The sequence below is a fragment of the Cucurbitaria berberidis genome, assembly GCF_010015615.1.
Source record: "Cucurbitaria berberidis CBS 394.84 unplaced genomic scaffold K460scaffold_1, whole genome shotgun sequence".
Classification (NCBI taxonomy): domain Eukaryota; kingdom Fungi; phylum Ascomycota; class Dothideomycetes; order Pleosporales; family Cucurbitariaceae; genus Cucurbitaria; species Cucurbitaria berberidis.
Genome location: NW_024468935.1, coordinates 113497 through 134478, shown reverse-complemented (window position 1 = coordinate 134478; position 20982 = coordinate 113497). Strand labels below are relative to the sequence as shown.

Sequence of the window (20982 nt, the reverse complement as noted above, 5' to 3'; positions counted from 1 at the left end):
CTTTGACAGCCCCGCAGATCCCGATGAAGCTTGATTCTAGATCGCGTTCCTATGGCTTTCCAGAAACACCATGCTCTGGAGGCTGCCGGCCTCCGTCCGCTCCTTAGTTCTCCCCACATGCCACAGATATAGCTCCACGGTAGCTTCGTCTCGAATCCCAGAACCATTGAGGATATTATTTTGTGGCTCCGATGAGTTCAGCATCGCGTCATTGCGCGCCTTGAATGGGGTCAAGCATGATGCACCGCAACTCATAGACTCAATCCATGTAGTCCACCGACCAGCCAAGCCCGCAGGACGTGGCCTGAGGACCCTACGAGAAGGTATTGGTGCGTCTCACTTGGACAAGGAATGCCAATTGACGCGAGACAGTACCCATCAAGCAGGTGTCCACCAACGAGCTCGCCCTTCCTACACACGCAATCGACACCTTCACTGGCTGGACACCTCCCACGCCTATAAACCTCGCCATCGCCGTATCCTTCGGGCTCTTCGTGCCCCCGCGAATCCTAGGTCTAGCGAGATACGGTGGCTTGAATGTGCACCCCTCGCTCCTGCCTGACTTGCGAGGTCCAGCGCCAATCGAACACGCTTTATTGCGACGGCGCGAATATACCGGCGTCTCGATACAAACGCTGCATTCGAAACAGTTTGACCGTGGCACGATACTCGCGCAGACGCCTGCGCCAGGCATACGTGTACCTCCTGGTCTGAACGCTGTGCTGTTAGAGGAGCAACTAGCGAGAACAGGAGCAGAAATGCTCGTAGACGTCTTGAAGACGCATAGATTCGCCCCTCCACTTGAAGATGTAGGATGGTATGATACTTCGGACGGACCCATCGACCACGCCCCAAAGATCACGAAGAAGGACCGCTTCATCGACTTTAGTGTCAATACTATTGAGAACATCTTGTCTATTCAGCACGCACTGGGGGACTCATGGTGCATTCTGCCTAATGGCGACCGCCTGATAATACACAAGATCGCAGATACGGGGAAGATCGATGAACGTGGTGGTGAGCCAGGCATCTGGGTACAAAAGGGCTATGACTATCCGCTGTTCCGTGATGCTAGTGGGAAGACGGGCGTTATACTGGAGAGCACATATGCAGGGTTCAAGGCGGGACAGGGAAATGCGAAGCTACTACGCATGTTTCCTGCTCAAGAAAGGGAGGCAGTGAGAGTGTTTGTCTTTAGACCTTGACGGGCTGAAATGGATGCAAACGGTGACGAGGGCAATCTAGGTAGTTAGACTACCCCTTTTGCAAGGATAGCAATGTTGAAACCTAGATTCGCTCCAAGGTGTAACTTCTCAGAGGACTCAAACCGCTCAGGTAGTATGCGATGATAGTACAACATTACTGTACCAAGCTTCTGTAATTTAGAAAAGATTATTATATTCAGCATACTACGACCTGCTCAGTCTGTAGCGTGATGGATCGAATCTAACTCTGGGAAGTATGCGATGGAAGGAGTATTGCTTTGAGAGAAAGTAAAGTCAACGCTAAAGCGGATCATACAACGCAGTAAGAGAAATCAGTATAAAATCATAGTTCAGGTGCTATACCCAGCACCTTAACACAGTATTAAGGCAGTAAAATTTACACAATACTAGGTCAGCTAAATAAATTATTAAAAAACTTTCAACAATTGCCATCAGAAACCTAATATATTATTATTTAAAAATTGTAGCAACAGAACTATAGGTTCTTAACAGTAACTGAGTTGTTTGGACAATGCTAGGCGGGTTAGATTAAAACTAGTAAAAGCATCTTGCAGCAAGCAGGAGTTTAGTAAAGTTTCAAGGAAATCTATGTAGCCTCTCTATATGTGGGGTAGTCGTCGTTTGCTGTGTGCGATGGAAGGAGTATATAACGATCAAAAATAGCCCTGTAAAGCCTGAGAGCTAGTCAAAAAGGATTTGGAGGAACAAGAGTGCATGCCTGCCTCAAGGGTGAAATCTGACCCAATGATGAAATTAGTGGGAATATATATAGTGGATGTTGCCTAACCATTATAATATTTGGGTGTCTTGAATAATTGTGGGAGCTCAAGCTTTGGTCGCTAGCTCGCTGATGAGGAAATACAACTACATGCTACTAAATACCCATATCTTACATGTACATTTTGTTACACCTTCGTGATGCATGAGAAATGCAGAAACTGCCCATTTTGTGGACACCTAAAGAAAGAGATGAGCTGTTGTTGTATGGTTATTTGTTGCCCAAACGGATACCAAGGGTTACGCTGGCTTGGGCTTCTTCTTCCCAATGTCGTAACCCCATTTCCTTAGAGTTTTAACGACCTTTGGAAGGACGGCTGCGGTCAGCGGTACCCTAAGGAAGATCAAGGACTTGTGCACAATGTAGGCCAACCCGAGCTGAGTCCAGATTGCTATCGCAAGGGTTAGCCAATAGTCATTGTTCGAAGCGGACGAGTGTTCATACAGGCATTCGCTCCGTTCTTTGCTTGCACGGCAGCCTCGTCGGCAGCCTCAGCAGCAGCGGCGGCGATTTCTTCTGCTGACTTCTTCCCTGCATCTGGAAATGCCAACCGTACAACGCTCCAGAAGGCGCTCTTGACTACATCCTCATAGTGGCCTATCCTCTCTACCCCTAGAAGCCGTACTGCTAGAAAGCAGAAGGGAAAGTCGATGAGAGACAGGCCAAGATAGACGCCCACCGCTGACCACCCGTACTCGCGAGATAACTTTTTTAGCCTTTGGGAGAATGATAGAGCTGGCTCGGGACTGCCGAGATGTGGGGTAGGGCCCTGATATTGCGAACTCGGTTTGTCGCTCTTGAAGCGGCGCAATCGGAGGTGGCGAGAGAGGGCAGAGGGCTGGGAGCGACGAGACCAAAGGACGGTTGACTGCTTGAAAGATATCGCGGAGGGTTGCATCGATGTGAAGAAGTTGCGTAGGAATGGCGCCGAGGGTCGCGATACAGAGCGCCTTGCGACGCTCCCGGACAGGAGCGGCTCGGCCCAGCTGCGCGCGAGTTGTGTCTTCATCGCACTTGGTGGCAGCGACTGGGCGAGTAAGATTCTACTCACTTGCACGTCGAATCAGTCACGGTCGTCGCAGGTGTCGGTTCATGAACTTGGCAAAGTGACGATTGTTGATGGCCTTCATTCTGGCCAGGGTCCAACACGGCGGAACGAAACGCCGTCCAGACAGGAACAGGCACAGCACTAGTCCACTACTAACTAGGTCAACCAATTTTGGCATTAAACTGCAGCAAAAGGCACTACCACAGCTCATGCTCTAATCACTCGTGCTCAGTCTTGATCAAGATCCAATCATGGCTGGCTCAGGCTAATCATGGCCGGCTCAGTCTCACATGGAATCCCGATGTGCCCCCTCCCTCTATACACGCACCTGCTAGGGGCAAAAGTTTTAGGAGAATCGTCAAGGGCGAGACTTATTGTTGTTACACAGAGGTGGAGAATGCCATGTCGGCTGTCCAACGCCAAGCTACTTTTCACCACCAATTAACTCTGCTCCATCGCTCTTTCTTCTTTTGGACTCTCCTATCAGGAAACTACCTAGCATCAAATGGCCATAACCCCACCGCCTTCTCCTCAGACATGCTCAAACTGTCATCCTCTTTCACCGTCTCGAGGTACTTCAAATACACGTCATGACACAACTCTTTCGCCAAATCATAAGCATCGTTATTGACCCATCCATCCGCATCGCATCGAATAGTCTCCATCAGTACATGTTTCGCATCCATGACATGCTCAAAGTCGGCATATTGGGCAGCATGGCGGTCCAGATCGTCAGCGCTGGGCTGATATGGACAGTGGCCTGGTAGTCCAAGTGTTTCCCACTCGCGCGAGAGCTCGATGAGTTCTTGCCGGAGTGCTGGCGCGCTGTCCCGCCACGAGGTGCCGCAGTATTGGAAAATCCGGAGCAGCGTCTCATTTGTTTGCCGGGCTTGCCACAATTTTGGTATCCAGCCGCGAAGACATGTTGTGTACATTTTCTGGTACAGGTCGACTCGTTCTAATATCTTCTTCGTCCGTTCTTCCCTTGCTGTGACATCGGCATTTTTACCCAGTTCTTTGGTGACAAGATTGTCGATGTGATCGTAGAGAAACAAAAAGTCGGGTGCATCCTGGGCATAGGTGAATGTCGGATTGATAGCCGTGAATTGCCAATCGATGAGCCCAGTAATTTCAAGAGTTGATTCGGAGATGAAGACGTTTCGTTTGTGAAGATCTGGATGAAGAAGAAGAGGTTCTGAGATATTTCGAATTCGCGGAACGTTGGTAAATTTGTCGACGACTTTTTCACAGGCTTCTAATAATTGGATATGATCTGGGATGGATCCATGGTACTCTGGCAGTGAATTTGGCATTGATTCCGGTAGGCGTGAATAACCATTGTCTAGAAGCCCTTGTGTGTACATGGCAAAATCACTCCCTATTGTGGTCAGTACTTCATACTTTTCATTTAGGTCGCTGGATGTACGTACAAGGGCCGTGGTTTGGTTGTCTCCGTTGATAGTTTCTCAAGCTGTCGGGAGCAAGCGACCAGTACTCTGGGTGACAATTTGGACCAATGACAAAGCCATCACAAATGTCGACCTTTTCGTGACCTGCTAGTGACGCATTGTTGAAGTAGAGGCTTCCGAATGCAGGAAACGACAATTTCGATAGTTCTTGCATGTATTTTACGAGCTTACGGATGATGTCAAGATGCTGTCTGCCGTTTAATTTTGGCCAATGGCTATGCAGCTGCACACCAGACACGTATTCCATGATAATGTATTCCGAGCCCACCGCATTGGTCGGGTCATCACTCCACGCCAAAATAGATGGAACTGGAATGTTCGTTTTCCTCTGAACTTGGGGAGTGTGAATAGAATTTTATACATGACCTTTAGAAAGGCTCAATCGGGTGGGCCTACCATGGGAAATGGTTGCGACTTCTGAACTTGTTCTCAACCTTGGAGCGCCTGCATGCTGAAAGGGAACTCGTGCCACGAGCTTTGTGTCGTCATCAAGATGTAAAATGAACGCTCGATTAAAGCCTCCTTCTAGCTTTTCGAAACGCGTTACGGAACTTGCACTGGGTCTAGTACTGATGGCAACCTTGAGGAGTTCCTGAAAATCAAACTGCAGGTTTCGCGTTGCGAATCGGTCGCGTTCCTTGTGCAGCCATCTCCCAGAGGAATAACGGTACGGGCTTGTATCTACTTATTTGAGTTTATTTTAGCATACATTTAAAGAAAAAGCCACATCATACCTTCCGTACTACTGGAGCTGAGCCATCTCTCCTGGTTCTTACTTGTTTGACTCGAAGATTTTGGCCTCGAAATTGTGGACGCTACTGGCATCGGTGTCGTGGTCTTCGCTACGGCAGGAACACGGCGAATGCGACCAAAGATATTAACCATGGTAAAGAAAACTGAACTGAGATGGACCAAGAAGCAATGAGTGGAAAGGTGTGTTTGAAGAAAGTGGGCATAGATTCTAGGAAATCTCGGTCGGCATTTGACGCGCTGGCGGCATCCACACGTGCCTAAAATTAGCAGGGGCCCACTTGACTCAAGCGCCGGGATCCTGGCCAACTCAGCAGTTTGTACCCACTAGATGGAGGGAAGAGCACCAATTTTGCGACATTCTAAATCTTCGAACCCGGAAACAATGTTAATTCCGCCGATTGCTACACAATGAACAAGTCACTTTTGAGCGCATCTTTGAAATCTGCATCCTCCTGGTAGCCTGCCAATCGATGAAACTGTATATTTTGCCGTCTTTGACAAAGGTGCTTCCTTTATGAAGATCTTAATGACAGAGCATGGGTCTGAGCAAGTCGTTTGCTGCAGCAATATTGAGGACATCATCTGAGGAAAATCCTCAAGGAGGTTAAGGTAAGCTAAGGGGGTGCTTTGAGCTGTGGAGAGTTTGACCATGCCACCAGCTTTTGGTGTTGCGAATTAGCGTATCCGGCTCATTTCGCAGTGGGCGATGCTGAGTACGAAACGACTTTATTGCTTCTATTTAAATGGCGGCCCTAGTTGTGGAATCTGTGAGTGCCCAGCCGAGCCAAACTACGACTCAAAGAGCCCTTCCATCAACCATGGATCGAAGATGAGCTCTTCTGCAGATGGCCTTTCTTCCGGAATCCAGGTAAGCATCTTCCGTATAAATTGTAAGAATCCTTCTTTATCTTCACCAACCAGTCTTTGTTCGAGGAGTTCGAGGTTGATTTCGGGAATGGGAATAAGGTCTCTCCACATGCCTGGAAAAGTAGTTTTTCGTTAGCTGAAAATCTTTTTCTCAAACTAGAGACTCTTGCCAAGTCCACTTACCATTCTCATCCCAGTAGCGAAGGCTGTTCTCCGTGCGAGTGAGGAATTCAGGGGGCGGGGGACCCAGGATTGCAATCATTTCTGCAAGATGATTCCCATCATCATACTTGCCATCCGAGCTTCTCCCAGTGAAAAGTCTATTATGTTCAAAAAGATCCCAAACCTGTTCATCTAAGTGTACTGTGTGGTAAAAAACAATCAAATACTCGAGAGAATAACTTACTACCATAGCAACATTCCAAATATCAACCGAATAGCTCCATTGCATGCCTAGGATAACTTCGGGAGCTCTATACACGTCGGGCATGATGTCGTCGCGATGGACTCCTTCGCCAAATCGAGCATCGCCGAAATCACAGAGAAGTGGAGGTCTAAAGGAAAGGGGGAGTGGCCGCGAGAGGTAGATAGTGCGTCCATCGAGAGGTTTCCGGGGGCTCGGATTATCGAGTTCGTTCTGTTCGTATTGTGAGAAAAAACTCTCATCATTGATACCCATAAGTAAATTGCTTGGCTGCAAGTCTAGAGACGAGTTAGCTGTTATCCAAGCCACGGAAAGCACTATGAAATCACCAGTATGTATGACGTGTGCGTCCTTATGAAGGAAGTCCAAGGCAGCTAAAAGTTGGCGAATCGAGACTCGTAATACTTCTTTGCTAAAGACTTTTCTCCGAGCCCGCATTTTGAGGTCGTGTAGGCTCATTCCTAATGGCTGATGGACTAAACAAGTATGTTTCCCGTCTGGTCCAAGAATCTCAAATGAGTCGAGAAGCATCCGGATACATGTCCGGCCGGAGTGATTTGACTGGGTTTGATTGATATGCTGGTAAATCGGAAGCTCTCGATGGACCTTGGAGCTATTCACGTATACTTTCAAAGCAATGTATCGGCGATCCCTATGAAATATAGATCAGCCCGGAAAATCATAAATGCTTGAGTCTTCGTACCCAAGATCGCGACAAAGCCAAACAGTCGAGCTTGAGCCATGGCCTAGCTTCCCTATGACCTGGTATCTCGTATTAAAGACTTCTCCGATACGAACTGGATAATATCTCTGCGCCTTGTAGTTCGGGATCAATTCTTCTTCCACTGAAATCGAGGACTCTATCACCTTGAATCCTGAACTGGGGAATGTTAAAGGTTGCGAAGAAGGCTGGAGTGAGGACGCCCTTCTATGTGGTGATGATCGTCGTAAAAGACGGGCAAAGCTGGGGGGATGGCAGAGATATGGCCAAGTGAATTGCGTGGGTAGGTTGCGGAGATGTAGAAGTTTATGGGAAGATGGATAAAGACAGGTCATGACGAGAGCATCCTCGAACCAAGCCCGAGGGGAATGAAAGAATGAGCATCAAAGGTTTCGGTCGTCAGCGAGGATGGAGGATGGAGAGGAATGAAAGCTTAAGACAAGGGCCAGCGAACTGTCGCTCACCAAGGTACTAGCCAGGGATCACCTGACACTGCGCCCCGGGGCGATTAGCGACGCTTGGCGACGTTGGGGCCCGCTCAGCTTGGCGCTTTTATCTACTGCGCGTGTAGCTGAATCTCAACATCTCGAGGCAAGACGTTGCCGCGCGCGAAGTCAACCCCAATCATTAGAGTGCCCGACAGATATTCCTTGTTCCTCGAATATCTGTTTGTTATTAGCGAGCTTAGTAAGGTCGGATAGTCGCATTAGCTTCTTCATGCAGATGCTGAGCTCCCACGCTGATACAGAGTGAAACTCTTGAATTGCAGCTTTCTTGAGCAATCTACGCTCGCCTCCAGTAAAGGTTACGGGCCTGAAATAAGGCCCTTGCCGCGAGCTACCAGCGCTTGCTCGCTAGCGTCAGATTTTCCTATCCAGCGAAGTCTCGCATCCTGCTTTTGTCAGCTCTTTAAATTTGGTCTTAGCCTGCGGTTGTCCGGCTTGTGTGTTTATTATTCCTAGGTTGGTTTTGACCTCCTTACCAATAAGTCTAATGCTGGATTTGACTTCAACTGACTGGTGCATTCTCGTTCTTAGCGGCCGATTGGGGCCCAATTTCAGACCCTCGTCATGCTGCCCAGGGCGGAAATCAGGCACAATCTCGCTAGCTCACGGTGAGCTCAGGTGGGCTCAGCCACTACTCAATCTGTTTACTTATTGCTCAAGTTACGCCCTATGTAACTTAAGGTCTAATCTAGAAAGAGCTTTACATAAGAGTAGATAAATTGTAGGTATTGTGGCTACCCGCTATTTCTTGTCGCATATGGCTCGCTCAGATTCACAGACGCTCAGAATCACAGAGGCAACGGAGATATCCGGAGACGGCGGCGACTCGGATCTACTATGTACGCTGAGTCGCTCCACGCAGCCCAGCCCAGGCTCAAGAAATCGCGCAGGCTCAAGAAATCCCCTTCTTATTGCCGCCTACTCGCAGCAACTACTGTTTTACCAGACACAGTCAGGACATCAGATGACGAGGCTTTATGTTGAGGTCCCGGGATTATGTGCGGTAGCTGCGATCTCGATTCAGCAACATCTAGTCTGTTCTTGCGGGCATGTCCCAGGCACGGAATTCAGCTTTACAACGATCATCCAATTGCGTTGCGGGCAGTGGCCGGGGGACGTCTCAAGCGTGATCGACACCATAACCTAACGTACAGAAGCGTCAGCCTGCATCAATCGGACCGTGGCTAAGAGCTTCCCCGAGAAGTCTCGAAGTGTGAGACCTGCAACCTCTGTTGCAGATGATATCCAAAACAGGCATAGCGGGACGCCCCCTGGCGGACAGCTCCTGGCGAAACGTGGGCGTCATGCAATGCATGCTCTCAACCCATCTTCGCCGGTTTTGTTCGGGCAATGGAAGTTCACTTTGCTATCTATCGATTGCCACAAATTGCGGTTACTTGCTACCGCTACCTAAGCCCTAGGACGAGGCCTAGGCTGTGCGGATCCTAACCTGCACCATGATCAAGGACTCCATGTTGGAACTCGTGGCAGCTTTGATGATCGCGTGCCGTGCGTCGCTTTGACGTCTCGGACTAGCATGGCTATATTTTATATCTGGTATTCTAATTGCGGGGCACGACGCGTAGCTTTATTATCGGCCGTGCAGGTCTGTACACCTGTGCGAACCTCTTTGCCGGTACTAGTAGTGCCGCTGTGGAACAGGAGGAGAGCATGCCGCAGATGTTAATCAGTACTCGACGCTATGGTCTCACAGCCTGGTCTCTTGGGTCCTGACTGTCATTATCCGGGCGCACATCGCTGTGTGTGGGGTGATGTCTAGTAATGAAGTGCATTCGAGTTGAGTGCCACCGCGTGGGACTATCTGTGGGTGGAAGAGAGCTCAAGTGTTAGTTTGCTGCGGACCCAAGCGGCCTCTAGCATTTTCTAACGTCTCACATTAGCCTATTTCGACCTGACATGGTCCCACATATCGCTCCGCTGCCTTTCAATCATCGACTCAAGTGCCGCCGCGCGAGATTCTGTTTCCTAGCAACTCCACAACTCCACTGCCGAACCATGCTCCTAACCAACGTCACGACTCACGACATCGCAGCATCCGCCTGCATGAGCCGTTGATCCGCTACGTATCTTACCCTCCCAGCATCAAAACAGTTCGCTTTCTCTCCGCCGCCGAATGTATGGAGCACAGTCCCAAACACGGCTCGGCGCCTGACTGCGGGGCCCTGTGAAGGTTCGTGGAGCGCAAACAAAGTTTTCGGCGTTCCAACAACCCTGCAACCACAGAAGTCTTATTAGACTTTGCGGTTGCGGGTATCGAGACGGAGAACATTATTCATCGGCCTAGGATGACATATATCCTCTTTGAACGAATACGTTGTCTTTCTTGATTGGTCCGGATTCTCGAGCAGTCCTCTCTGCACGCTGACGTTCCAGAGTATCGGACAGGGCTCCTCTTCGAATAGGAACAGCGTGGTGCATGTTACCTGGTAGCTCGGCTGAACTCTTTCAGTCTACCAGTCTGCCCCTGTAAAGGCTCGGCGCCGTTCGTCACTTCCTGGTGGACCAGGGTTCCTGGTCTCACGCATCCGTCGGAAGTTTGCAGTCTGGTGTCACACCCATTCCTTCGCTTCACGACTTGACAGCGCTCAAAGCGGCACACTCCCGGAGCCAACTGTTTGAGGCTTCGACCAAGCTCTCACCCTACGCCGCTGCATCGGCCTTCCCTAAGGATCTGCCTGTCCACCTAGGTGGGTTTGATCTCATTCTCAAAATGGCTAATTATATGTTTGGTATATATACTACCCGCTCGCTTTTCCCTTACCTTGTCTTACCTGGCGTGACCCCGTTCGACCATCTACCTTTCTTTTTTCCCCGACAGCTTCGCACCTCTTATCTTTGCAACTATTCTTCTTGGACTGCTCCTTCCCCTCTTGCTTAGTCTTGTTTTCGAGCAATATAACCTACATTAAAACGACATGGGTGGTAACATAGAATATATAGCAGGCTACGGATACCTCTCCCTCAGCCAAGCTGTTCACGTCGCCCAGAATAGTGAAGGTGGCGTTGACCAACGACTTGCTCAGTTCCTCGAAACGCAGCTGGCAGTAGTCTGGGCGAAACTTAGCGCGCAACCCCATACGTACATTCTACCATCAGACGAATTCGCGCTTATGAACTACTACCGCACCCGATTTGGCGACAACGAAATCGTGAGAAACGCAACGAAACGATTTTGGGACAATCACAAAGGACCTCAGTGATCGTGAGGCTCGTAACGTCCGTACCTTTCACGGTTACAAGGTGGGACCCCAACATCCTTGAACGAAGTCAGAGAGATTGACTTTGCCAGACAGCAGCACACATTCAAATCGGTATTTCAAGAACGGCGAAACCTGGAGTTCCTTGCTCGTTACTTTTAACGACGGCGTTTACGGCATTCTTTCTCGGTAGTAACGTCTACTGATCGACTCCTAAAGAAGCGCGAGGCAAGATGTACAATCAAGAGCAGAACAGAGATGCAGTGCTTGCGCGATGTAGAAAGCAGCTGCCAAAAGCGGATATGCGGGAACCACTTGCACGAGCGGCGGCTGGCAAAGGATTGCTGCATATCGTTTCAGTACTCCTAATGCTAATGACGATGATACGTTCAACCTTCGCTTTGCTTACGACGCCACCTCAATTATCTAATCAACGACACTCATTGACGAGTCGTGCTGCGAACGAATCATTCCCACTAGAATGTGTACAGGTTGCGCCTCCCATTATGAGTCCCACTGGAGGGTGTCAGCAGACATTAATGGTGCATACATTCGCCGCCTCCTACGGGCAACCCTTCATAGGCAAGTGATCTCTAGAGCCCCAAGGTGCCTTACCATACTTCAAGTCGTGGGCGACAGTATTCCTCTCGTTGACCCAAAGATATCTACAGCACCTTGCCACGAGCCCAAATAGTCGTGCTAACCTATCCGTCAGGCACATACAGTCCTCCAGACTGTGAATTCAATCGCATCACTTTTAACCTCATTGTTACTTCCGCGGGACGACAATTTGACAGACTCGCGCTTATGTTCTTCGATGATACCGAAATCTTTCGCACCTCGACAGCCGAACCAACGCGAGACGGGATTATCTGGACCTACAACAAGGATATGAGTAGCTACCTCTCCATGTTCAAGAAGCCACAAAAGATTGTATTTGACCTTGGCAATCTCATGGACGATACCTACACAGGCTCGTGGAACACGACATTGGCTGCGACTTTCTTCACTGCTGAAGATACGATAGAGCCTGCCGATGTTGTCATCCCCGTCTCGGCTCGACGATCGGCCGAAAACGCACCAAGTGGCTTTGTCGTCCCTGGGTCCAAAGCAGTCAATGACCTCGTACTACCGCGGAACGCGAAAAAAGCGGTGTTTTCCATCTCGGCATGTGGTCAGGCTGCAGAAGAGTTCTGGTGGAGTAATGTGCTCACTTCCGATACGCAGGTCTTCGGGAATCACACAACGCTGTATGGTCATTCGCCGTTCAGAGAGCTTCAACTCGTCATTGATGGATACTTGGCCGGAGTTTCATGGCCTTTTCCAGTGATCTTCACGGGAGGTATCGTTCCTGGTTTCTGGAGGCCCATCGTCGGTATTGATGCATTCGATCTGCGGGAAGATGAAATCGACATCACGCCCTTCATACCATTACTCAGTGACAACCAGTCCCATACTTTCGAGATTCAAGTGGCGGGTATCGATGACGACGGACGCGGCAATGAGTACATCACAACCAATATTGAATCGAATTGGATCGTGACCGGCAAAGTCTTTGTGTGGCTAGACAGTAACATTAGTTCTACAACGGGCACCCTCCCAAGTGTTTCGGCTTCAGTGCCCACGATCCACCTGCACTCAGCAACACAACACACCGTCAACGGCACAGTTGCATCTTTAGACTATTCTATCGAAGTATCCCGCAATCTCTACATCGAGTCTACCTTGCACACCTCTGCAGGCACCAAAAATGTCTCCTGGAAACAGGATCTCACCTTCTCCAACTCGGGAACTCTCAGCAATAAAGGCAACGATCAAATCATGCGACAAACAACAACAGGTAGCCACCTCTCTTCCTCTGGGTATTCTAGAACATATGAATATCCACTTTGGGTCATCTCATCTATCAATGAACCCCCAGGCGGCAACCTCACTATTGATGCGAAGATGGGGCGAGGAAAGTACGTCCAGGAACTTGGTGATCTAGCCTACCCAAACGACTGGAAAACGTTCGACTACACTCGCCTGCCCTCAACCCTCTATGGCAAACCAACATTCAGTGGATCCAACGTGAACAACTGGCAGAACGGTACAGCATCGTATCTCTCCGTCCCAGCGCAGAAAAGATCATACGGTTCAGGCAGCACGGAGCAACTCCTCTCGCTTAGCGGTATAACCGATGGCCCCGTTGCGGTGGTCCAAGATGGTACGCACAATGCCGCAATGCATATGGCACAGCAGCGGGGCGAGGAGCTTTACCGGAGACGAATGGTTGCGACGAATGGCTCAGTAGTGGTTGATGTGGAGAGCTTCGGTGGCCAGGTGCGCGAAAAGAGCACGTACGTCGCTGCCAACCAGGAGTACAACGATGGAGGAGTACATGAGTTTGCGATGGAAGGAGTTAGGGCTCTGCTTGGGCGGGGAGCGTACGCGATGATGAGATGGCGCTAATTAAGAGCTTGAAGTGGAGTGAGATTTGCATTAGGAAAGTGAGTTTATCGAAAGCTATTCGTCACAAGGTTCGAGCTATGGCAACGCGCATTTTAAGTTTGGCCACATTGGGAAGACGTGAGCGAAAGAGGACTACCCTTTTGGCTCGCGTTTAGAAAGGGTTGTTACACTGCGGTCCTCCTAGGCAACACTATCCAATTGCGTAGATGGCACCGCATGTTTTGGCCTGTGCGTGCTAGGTCGTTGCCTACGAGACAGTGAGTTAAGATCTCTCCATTGATCACCTGAGTGTGGCATATCGATCCCATATTAGAATTTCCACAGCGCCTGCATATGTCAGTCCATTATTTGATGTGCTACTACATTATGGTGCACCATCGATATCATCCGATAGAGGTGATCCATAGATCATGTTACATATTTGTCTCCGCCACCCAATTTAGGTCCACATTAACGATATGCAGCATTGGGGCGTCATTCTGCACCAAATTACTGTGGAAGCGACAAACCTCCCTAGCTTCTGGAAAACACAACATATGTTCCACAAAAGTCCCAACTATTGCAAGCGAGCTGTTTGCGAAGAACGCTATTGCTCCACCATGACCTCGCTTACAGTGTCAGACTTTATGGCGAACAGTTTATGGAGTCTGCTCCGCTCTAGAGCGCTCTTGAGTATCATCACATCAAAACTACTCCCAGTTACTCACCCCACGCCAATGCGTACTGAACTCTCAATGCATTGAACATCCCGGCCAGATATCTAGTCCTGTCCGCCACAACGGGACCACCTGCAGTTCCTGTGGAGACTCCGAGCTGGTAAAACTGAGGGCATGACTAGGTTACTGCCACTAGCATCCGGCAAAGCGATGCCGCTCATAGCGCTGATTAATTGTACCCATGCTATAGATTCCTGGGTGTGCTTAGTAGACTGAGCTGAAACCTGGTCGAAGGTGGATGGCTGGCGAACATGTGGAGATGGGTATAGAATAGCTATTATAGTTCAATATGTCATGACTATGCATTCCCCAATCTTGAGTTCATTGAAGTGTTCCTGGGCTACACAGCGCACTTACGCCAAGTCAATTTCAATCTTTAACCGGCGGTCTTACAACCGCCATCTGTGGGCGCTTGGAGCGGGAGATTGGCAGATCTCTGCGCAGGATGCATCTTCTTGTTACAAGCCTGGACAACGAGGCGGAACTGAGTCGGAGATGTTACTGCTGAATCTCACCACGGGACGACTCAGGGTAATGCACGCTATACCGCTTCGCTTTTATGAGCCGCTTAATAGGCTAAGACGCATTCAGGAGTGAGTTTCGGGCTTACTTCAAGTAGACAATGAAGAGGACAATCGCTGGTCGGAACGATGCGCCCGAAGTGAGTGGACACCGTGACGAATTTTTCGCTTTATGATCGGCGGTGCATGGCCCTCCCCATGTGTATTTCCAGGAAACCTTAAACGACGTGCGCCGGCGCGATAACATGGATGTACAATACCACTAAACTCAATTTTGACCGGCGTGGCCTGCGAGTCATAACGGCCGTCGCCCCCTGTACGCTGTCCGCAGCAACGCCCTCACCATGCCGTTTGTAGACCTCGGACGGGAAGGCAGATGAAACCATGACGAGAACTTTGTCAAGACCTCGCTATGCGGAGGAATGATTAATTGACACATGTAGTGTTACCCAAGGTCGCTCTGGTATGGCGTGAGGCGGGGCGTTGCTTATCTTCCGCACTCCCGGTATGCAAACTTTGAATGTCAGGCTGGGTTGAGTGCATCGGTTAAGCTGTGGACGAGAATAGATATTGAAGATTAACGTTATTTTGCGGTACGAGAACGGCTGGCTGCTGTATCACGGCGAGCTCCAAGGACCAATGCACCAATGAACATGCGTCCTCCAGCATCACATGTTCCCGAGGGAAGGGGAAGCTTTCGTGATATTCGTGATATACCTCGAGTAGCAGCTGTGTATGTGCGCCAGCCGAAACTCGCTTCGAGTCACAGACAGGTCGTGTGCTTCATGCACGTAACCGCGAATATGGAAACCGTAGTGCGACCAGCATGCAAATCTACAGTGGGCTTGACTCTAGCTGAATACCATCTTGTACCTATGCTCTTTTATCTTTGCAGTCCTCACGCCATCACGCCTTCCTCGTGGATACGAGCCGTTGAATGGCTAGTAGGTGCATGTAACCGGTCATGCATGATATCCCTTGCATTCTGTACGACATAGAAGGCCTCCTATCGTTCGAGGGACGTGCCATTTCCTCCGGGCATGCAGAATACGATGGAAGAGCACACTGTAACATGAGCATTAAGCTGACGGTGGGACCGCGAGCGAATATTCCATCAATTGAAAAAAAAGAAAATTGAATCAACAGTAACAGATCCTGATTCGGCAATTTTTTCCCGATGCCTAGGGTCCAGGTGATTTGAAAACTGACTCGGCAGCGTGAACTGGTAGTGATTACGAAAAATGGGGAATGAGGGAGGGTATATGTCAGCTAGAACCAAGGCACTGTGTTCCAGGTATACGACGCTCCCACCGTTACAACCCCACGTGGAAAGCCTGGTATTCTCGGCAATAAGCGCCTACTGGGTTCACTGCGCGGGTAAGGGAGACATGCAGTATATCGTGGCGTTCCCTTCTGGTCCTGTTGCATGCTTAACCGGTTTCTAGTCCACACTTGAAACACATTGAAATGATAATGAGGTGGCGTATCGTGCAGAGTACGTGGGAGGTCGTGTGCGGTTCGTCGTCTTGACTTGAAAATTGGGTCTCTGTCGCTGGTAAGTTCCCTCATACCAATCTGTCTTCCTTAAAGCTACCGAAAGACCAATGAACACGCTTTCAAGAGCAAATACTAGTGATCTGCGGTTCAGCCCATGGCATCGCCATTACTATTGATAATGCAGTGCACTTCGAGGATGGAACTTTCAACTCAGATACTGCAGCCAGAGACATACAATAGAACATAACAGGGTGGCTTCAAGTCCCGATTACTAGCACCTCGATGAGAACTTAGACCATCGGTCCGGATACATTAACGGATTGTTGCAGGTTCCTTAGTATGTGCCCGACGCCCCCAAGATGACTTGCATCTGACATGCAGCAATCACGAAGCTCCGAAGGCATCCAGTTTCACCTCGCGTCGAGGCCAATCTCAGAACTGTTCGCTATGGCTAGGAGACGCTGTCGTGCTCTTTCATCGCCACCTGGTCGCGATGACCTTTGATGATGTGCGTCATATCTATCCCACTTGCGTTAACTTCTGACGCCCCGCTTAGCCGACGCGCCCGATCATCCGCGGGGCGATGCATGCCATCATGGCTTCAATCTTCTATATAACATTTCGACCAAACATTGAAGAATTTGTCGACGTTGAAGAGGACCCTACTTTTAGCAGCAAATCAAGACCGTCCACACACCAGCGGCTACAGCTGGAGTAAAGATAGAGAACGAGGGGTGGCTGTGGGTGTTGGGGGCTATTGTGTGCGCCTATGACTCGACATGATTAACGCCTGTTGACGCCTTCCACATCACGTTTGCCGCCCGTGACCCGTCATCCGCCAGCCTACTCTCATCTTCCTTCATGTATTCACGCCTTGCCACCGACCTACGGAACTTCGCCAGGACCGTTCCATGAAGTGCTATGACCTTTCCACCGCCGTCAAAGGTCGTCGAGGACGATGACAAGGACTTTCAGCAGTCTGACCTTAAACCCGGCGATAAGCCCGAAGACGCGCTAGCTGCCAATCGCGGGGCTATTCGGATGCCTTCCCCAGATCCGTCTCCCATCTCGATAGACGACTCGAACAACATACGACTTGGTCGCTACTCAGAACATGTGCCGGCTCATGGTGATCGTGGACATGCTTCGCATTCGACAAACCCTCCACGGGGCTTCAAAGGCAGAATACAGCTGTTTTGGGTCGCAAACAAGGGACTTGCCCTCGTGCTTATATCACAGCTGTTTGGCGTTTTGATGAATGTTACAACCCGGATGCTAGAGATGGAGGGGAACGATGGTAGGTACTTAGTACGCTCTATTGGCTTGAGTCGCGCTGATATTTCCTCTAGGCAAAGGCTATCATCCTTTCCATATCCTCTTCGCAAGAATGAGTATAACTGTACTCTGCGCATCAACTTATATGTGGTACAAGAAGACGGAGCACTTCCCTTTCGGTATGAGAGAAGTGCGCCCGCTTCTGGTTGCTCGGGGTCTTCTCGGCTTCTTTGGGGTTTTCGGAATGTACTGTAAGTGTCACTTCTCCACGTGAAAGCAAATGGGCACAGTAACTTGTTGAAGCTCTTCCAGCGCAGAGTCGCTAGTTATTAGGAGAGGCATTCCAAGCTACTTACTGCAACCCTAAGGAGTTCTGTAAGACCTACAGCGAAGCGACGAAGCTGACGATTCGCAGATTCCCTACTGTTCCTTCCGCTCGCCGATGCCACCGTCATCACATTCTTAGCCCCAAGTCTCGCCTGTTGGGCCTGTAGCTTCCTAATAAACGAACCATTTACGCGAATGGAGCAAATTGCTGCATACGTATCCCTTTTTGGGGTCGTATTAATCGCAAGACCAGACTCGCTTTTTTCCATGTTCTCACACTCCGATGAGCCAGTGCCTCCTGCTAGCGGCGATTCGGACTTTCTACCCGCTCCGAATGGAACAACCACCTCGCCCGATCGCCTCGCTGCAGACTACGATGCCGTAACACCAACTCAGCGAGCGACGGCAGTAGGGCTCGCGATGTTGGGTGTTGTAGGCGCAGCAGGTGCTTATACAACCCTTCGGTGGATTGGCAAGCGAGCGCATCCGTTGATATCGGTCAACTACTTTGCAGCTTGGTGTACGATCGTGTGCATTGTAGCCATGTCTACTATGCCGAGTGTTGGCTTCTTGCTCCCCCGATACCTGAAGGATTGGTGTTATTTGATATTCCTCGGCATATGCGGTTTTATCATGGCAAGTGTCTCCACTCTGACAATTTACCAGATACTAATGAATCGTAGCAGTTCCTCCTCGCAGCCGGCCTGCAATACGAAAAATCGTCGCGCGCAACGAACATGGTGTACATGCAAATGCTCTTCGCACTTACATTTGACAAGATGGTCTGGGGTACAACACCAAGTGCGCTATCCATTGTTGGTTCGTCGCTTATTCTGGGGTCGGCAATCTATGTCGCAATGAACAAGGAGGACCCGAAACTAAAAGTTGAGCCGAGGGAAAGAGGGGATGAAGAAGAAGGACGAGGTTTGATGTCCCCTGATGCTGATGACCAAGGAAGAGTCGACAATACCGAAATTCCGATGAGGCCGTTACGATAATGACTTATTGTGGGCAGGCGTTGCAAGGAAAAGGCCGACCCGAACTCGTTTTAACAAGTCAGGGCGACAGAGCAGCGACATACCCTACGGGTACAGAGGTTTAGACCGGTGACTATAGAGGCTTTGCTCTTTTGGCTATACAGCGAACACATATTCACATGGCCATTACTAACGAGGCCAGAAACTTTGCGAGCGTTACTGAGGCGATATTTTCAGCGTCAATAGATGATAAGAGCAATACCCAACCAATTTTCTCGAGAATCTGAACCATGTCGCGTTAGTGCTATCATACTAATTATAGTGCCCCGGGCGCTGTTTCGCCGGTATCTTACCCCACTTTGATCCCCACAGCCGGGCACGAGTGCAGAGATTGCAACAAGTCAGCGTGCTTAACTTCAATACAGTTTTATTTGATTATAGATTATATCTGATAGAAGCACCCAAATTGCCATCAAAGACAACCAAGTCAAATGCCACGACGCAATTCCCAGCGTTTATCCTCCGTGGCGCAATTGGCTAGCGCGTTCGACTGTTATTTACTAGCAAATCGAGAGGTTGAAAGTTCGAGCCTTTCCGGGGGAGCTCCTTTTTTTGCACTTTTTCACGCTCCTCCGGCTTCATTGCAGATACGCAGTCATTTAGTTACCTGGATCCTCGGAGCGCACAAAGGCGAGCGTCCCCAAACAGTACCTCATGCACAGGCGTGCGGCGGAACATTCTCCGGCCTTTGTCCTTGTCCATGCATGGGCTTTTGCTCAGCGCCATCTAGGCTAGCTCTGTGTCGCACGCGCGAAATCTTTTTTGCTGTAATAGAGATGCGGACCTTCACCAGTCTTCCCAACGAGCTTCTTCACTCGATTTGTTTCTACACATAAATTGGCGCGATTCCGAAACCGAAGCTATATGGTCTAAATGCCGAGTTAAACAATGTATCGCTCCTCCAGCTATGTTGCAGTCGCGTACTCATTCTGTACCGGTCTGTGAACCGAAAATCGGACAATAAAGCGTCTCTTTTATCTCTATGGCGCCTTACAAACAATCCTGAGTCGACCACGTCTGGCGGACAAAGTCAAAGCTATTCCAATACAATTAAGCCTTCAAGCGTCAATCGAACTCGCTGCCACAGAAAGCAACCTCTTATTGGAAGTGCACCAGAAGTGCACCAATCACTCACAGCCACTGCTGCTCCAAGGAACATCTCATCGGAAACTATGGGCATTATGAGATGGTCTATGTTCTTGTATATCACCCCCCAAATGTCGAAACAGTACATGTCAATATTGTTGGATATGGGTAGAGGGCGTGCCGTGGCCGAGCTTCAGAAAAGCTGCTCAGCCAGATGCAAGATATGTACCACCTTCAAGCTACTGCACAGCCAGTCAGTCGACCTCTGGGGAACTTGAGAGATCTTGAGATCGCACACCATAAAGTCCAGGCTTACATTCCTCTGATGTCCACACGGGAATTTGAATTTGAGGTCGCGTTTTTATTGTCACCAGTCGAATCCGTGCGCATGAGGACACGCCAATATTCATCTCTCCCTCGGGTGCCGCTTATACCGCCATGTTTGGCATCGAATTTAACGATCCTCACATTGAGATAATACCGCGTGGATCTAAGTCGTCTCCAAAATATCTGTAAACTTGCCAGCAGATTGAAACAATTTGCATTCCTCACCCAAGATCCGCTAACTCTCTATGGTGGATTACTACTTGGGCGCCCAGAGCTCGATGCAGGTCCCCTCGTCCGTCAGCCGACACCAAAACAGGTACTGGAAGCCATCAACTACCAGAGGGACACACTGGAATACTTAGAGCTCGACTTTTACGACTGGCTCCAACCAGGATTCGAAGCGCTCTGAGGGCACGATGAAACCGATCCGAAGCAGCGACACCTTACATTCAAGCAATTCAAGAACATCGAAGTGTTGAACATCGGGCACGACCGGATCGGCCCGCCACAAGAACTACCTGGAAATCTCGTGGCGCTCACGCTCACGCTCACCCACCGACTCAACAAACCGTGCCTTATGGACGATCCACTGCACTACCCTAGAATTGAACAAAACAATCGGAAGCTCATCTTGGAGAATGTCTGTCCCAGGCTGCGTACGTCAAAGTCGGGCGCTTCTATCCATTCCGCTACTCGGACGCTCGTGTGTTCGACTGGCGACGCATTAGTAAGGAT

General features: G+C 49.7%; 7 protein-coding genes and 1 non-coding gene across 8 annotated transcripts; 5 read left to right on the top strand and 3 right to left on the bottom strand.

The window, feature by feature from the left end:
- Positions 1-70: 70 nt before the first annotated feature.
- K460DRAFT_324007 (Formyltransferase) lies at positions 71-1623 on the top strand (the record flags this gene model as incomplete). The annotated part of the gene is made up of 2 exons (XM_040930558.1): positions 71-323; positions 373-1623. 2 exons carry the CDS (start codon positions 71-73, stop codon positions 1203-1205), a joined length of 1086 nt encoding a protein of 361 aa, XP_040792151.1. The 3' UTR covers positions 1206-1623.
- A 620-nt stretch (positions 1624-2243) lies between these two features.
- K460DRAFT_349764 (uncharacterized protein) lies at positions 2244-3013 on the bottom strand (the record flags this gene model as incomplete). The annotated part of the gene is made up of 2 exons (XM_040931439.1): positions 2244-2395; positions 2449-3013. 2 exons carry the CDS (start codon positions 3011-3013, stop codon positions 2244-2246), a joined length of 717 nt encoding a protein of 238 aa, XP_040792150.1.
- A 530-nt stretch (positions 3014-3543) lies between these two features.
- Positions 3544-5406, bottom strand: K460DRAFT_399703 (uncharacterized protein; the record flags this gene model as incomplete). The annotated part of the gene is made up of 4 exons (XM_040936250.1): positions 3544-4430; positions 4483-4854; positions 4918-5202; positions 5256-5406. 4 exons carry the CDS (start codon positions 5404-5406, stop codon positions 3544-3546), a joined length of 1695 nt encoding a protein of 564 aa, XP_040792149.1.
- Positions 5407-6018: 612 nt separating this feature from the next.
- Positions 6019-7731, bottom strand: K460DRAFT_360446 (protein kinase). Its single transcript, XM_040932272.1, has 5 exons — positions 7269-7731; positions 6895-7217; positions 6548-6843; positions 6325-6487; positions 6019-6254 (listed from the first exon to the last, which is right to left on the bottom strand). The coding sequence occupies exons 1-5, from the start codon at positions 7619-7621 to the stop codon at positions 6064-6066; spliced, it is 1326 nt and encodes a 441-aa protein (XP_040792148.1). The 5' UTR covers positions 7622-7731; the 3' UTR covers positions 6019-6063.
- Positions 7732-10562: 2831 nt separating this feature from the next.
- K460DRAFT_298120 (uncharacterized protein) lies at positions 10563-11013 on the top strand (the record flags this gene model as incomplete). Its single annotated transcript, XM_040929756.1, has 1 exon — positions 10563-11013. The coding sequence occupies exon 1, from the start codon at positions 10729-10731 to the stop codon at positions 11011-11013; it is 285 nt and encodes a 94-aa protein (XP_040792147.1). The 5' UTR covers positions 10563-10728.
- Positions 11014-11155: 142 nt separating this feature from the next.
- On the top strand, positions 11156-13690 carry K460DRAFT_261 (uncharacterized protein). The gene is made up of 2 exons (XM_040927462.1): positions 11156-11592; positions 11726-13690. Exons 1-2 carry the CDS (start codon positions 11244-11246, stop codon positions 13459-13461), a joined length of 2085 nt encoding a protein of 694 aa, XP_040792146.1. The 5' UTR covers positions 11156-11243; the 3' UTR covers positions 13462-13690.
- A 3192-nt stretch (positions 13691-16882) lies between these two features.
- K460DRAFT_215 (uncharacterized protein) lies at positions 16883-18904 on the top strand. Its single transcript, XM_040927280.1, has 4 exons — positions 16883-17492; positions 17545-17721; positions 17886-18433; positions 18481-18904. The coding sequence occupies exons 1-4, from the start codon at positions 17117-17119 to the stop codon at positions 18793-18795; spliced, it is 1416 nt and encodes a 471-aa protein (XP_040792145.1). The 5' UTR covers positions 16883-17116; the 3' UTR covers positions 18796-18904.
- A 388-nt stretch (positions 18905-19292) lies between these two features.
- Positions 19293-19377, top strand: K460DRAFT_t17. Its single transcript has one exon. It is a non-coding gene; the product is annotated as a tRNA-Asn (tRNA).
- The last annotated feature ends 1605 nt before the right edge of the window (positions 19378-20982 follow it).

Coding starts and splice junctions, on each gene's coding strand:
- K460DRAFT_360446 (XM_040932272.1), bottom strand. CDS start 7,621: ATGACCTGTCTTTATCCATCTTCCCATAAACTTCTACATCTCCGCAAC. Junction 6,844..6,894: donor CGCACACGTCATACATACTG/GTGATTTCATAG, acceptor ACTCGTCTCTAG/ACTTGCAGCCAAGCAATTTA. Junction 6,488..6,547: donor TTTGGAATGTTGCTATGGTA/GTAAGTTATTCT, acceptor TTAGATGAACAG/GTTTGGGATCTTTTTGAACA.
- K460DRAFT_261 (XM_040927462.1), top strand. CDS start 11,244: ATGTACAATCAAGAGCAGAACAGAGATGCAGTGCTTGCGCGATGTAGA. Junction 11,593..11,725: donor CTACGGGCAACCCTTCATAG/GCAAGTGATCTC, acceptor CCTATCCGTCAG/GCACATACAGTCCTCCAGAC.
- K460DRAFT_215 (XM_040927280.1), top strand. CDS start 17,117: ATGACCTTTCCACCGCCGTCAAAGGTCGTCGAGGACGATGACAAGGAC. Junction 17,493..17,544: donor AGAGATGGAGGGGAACGATG/GTAGGTACTTAG, acceptor TATTTCCTCTAG/GCAAAGGCTATCATCCTTTC. Junction 18,434..18,480: donor GCATATGCGGTTTTATCATG/GCAAGTGTCTCC, acceptor AATGAATCGTAG/CAGTTCCTCCTCGCAGCCGG.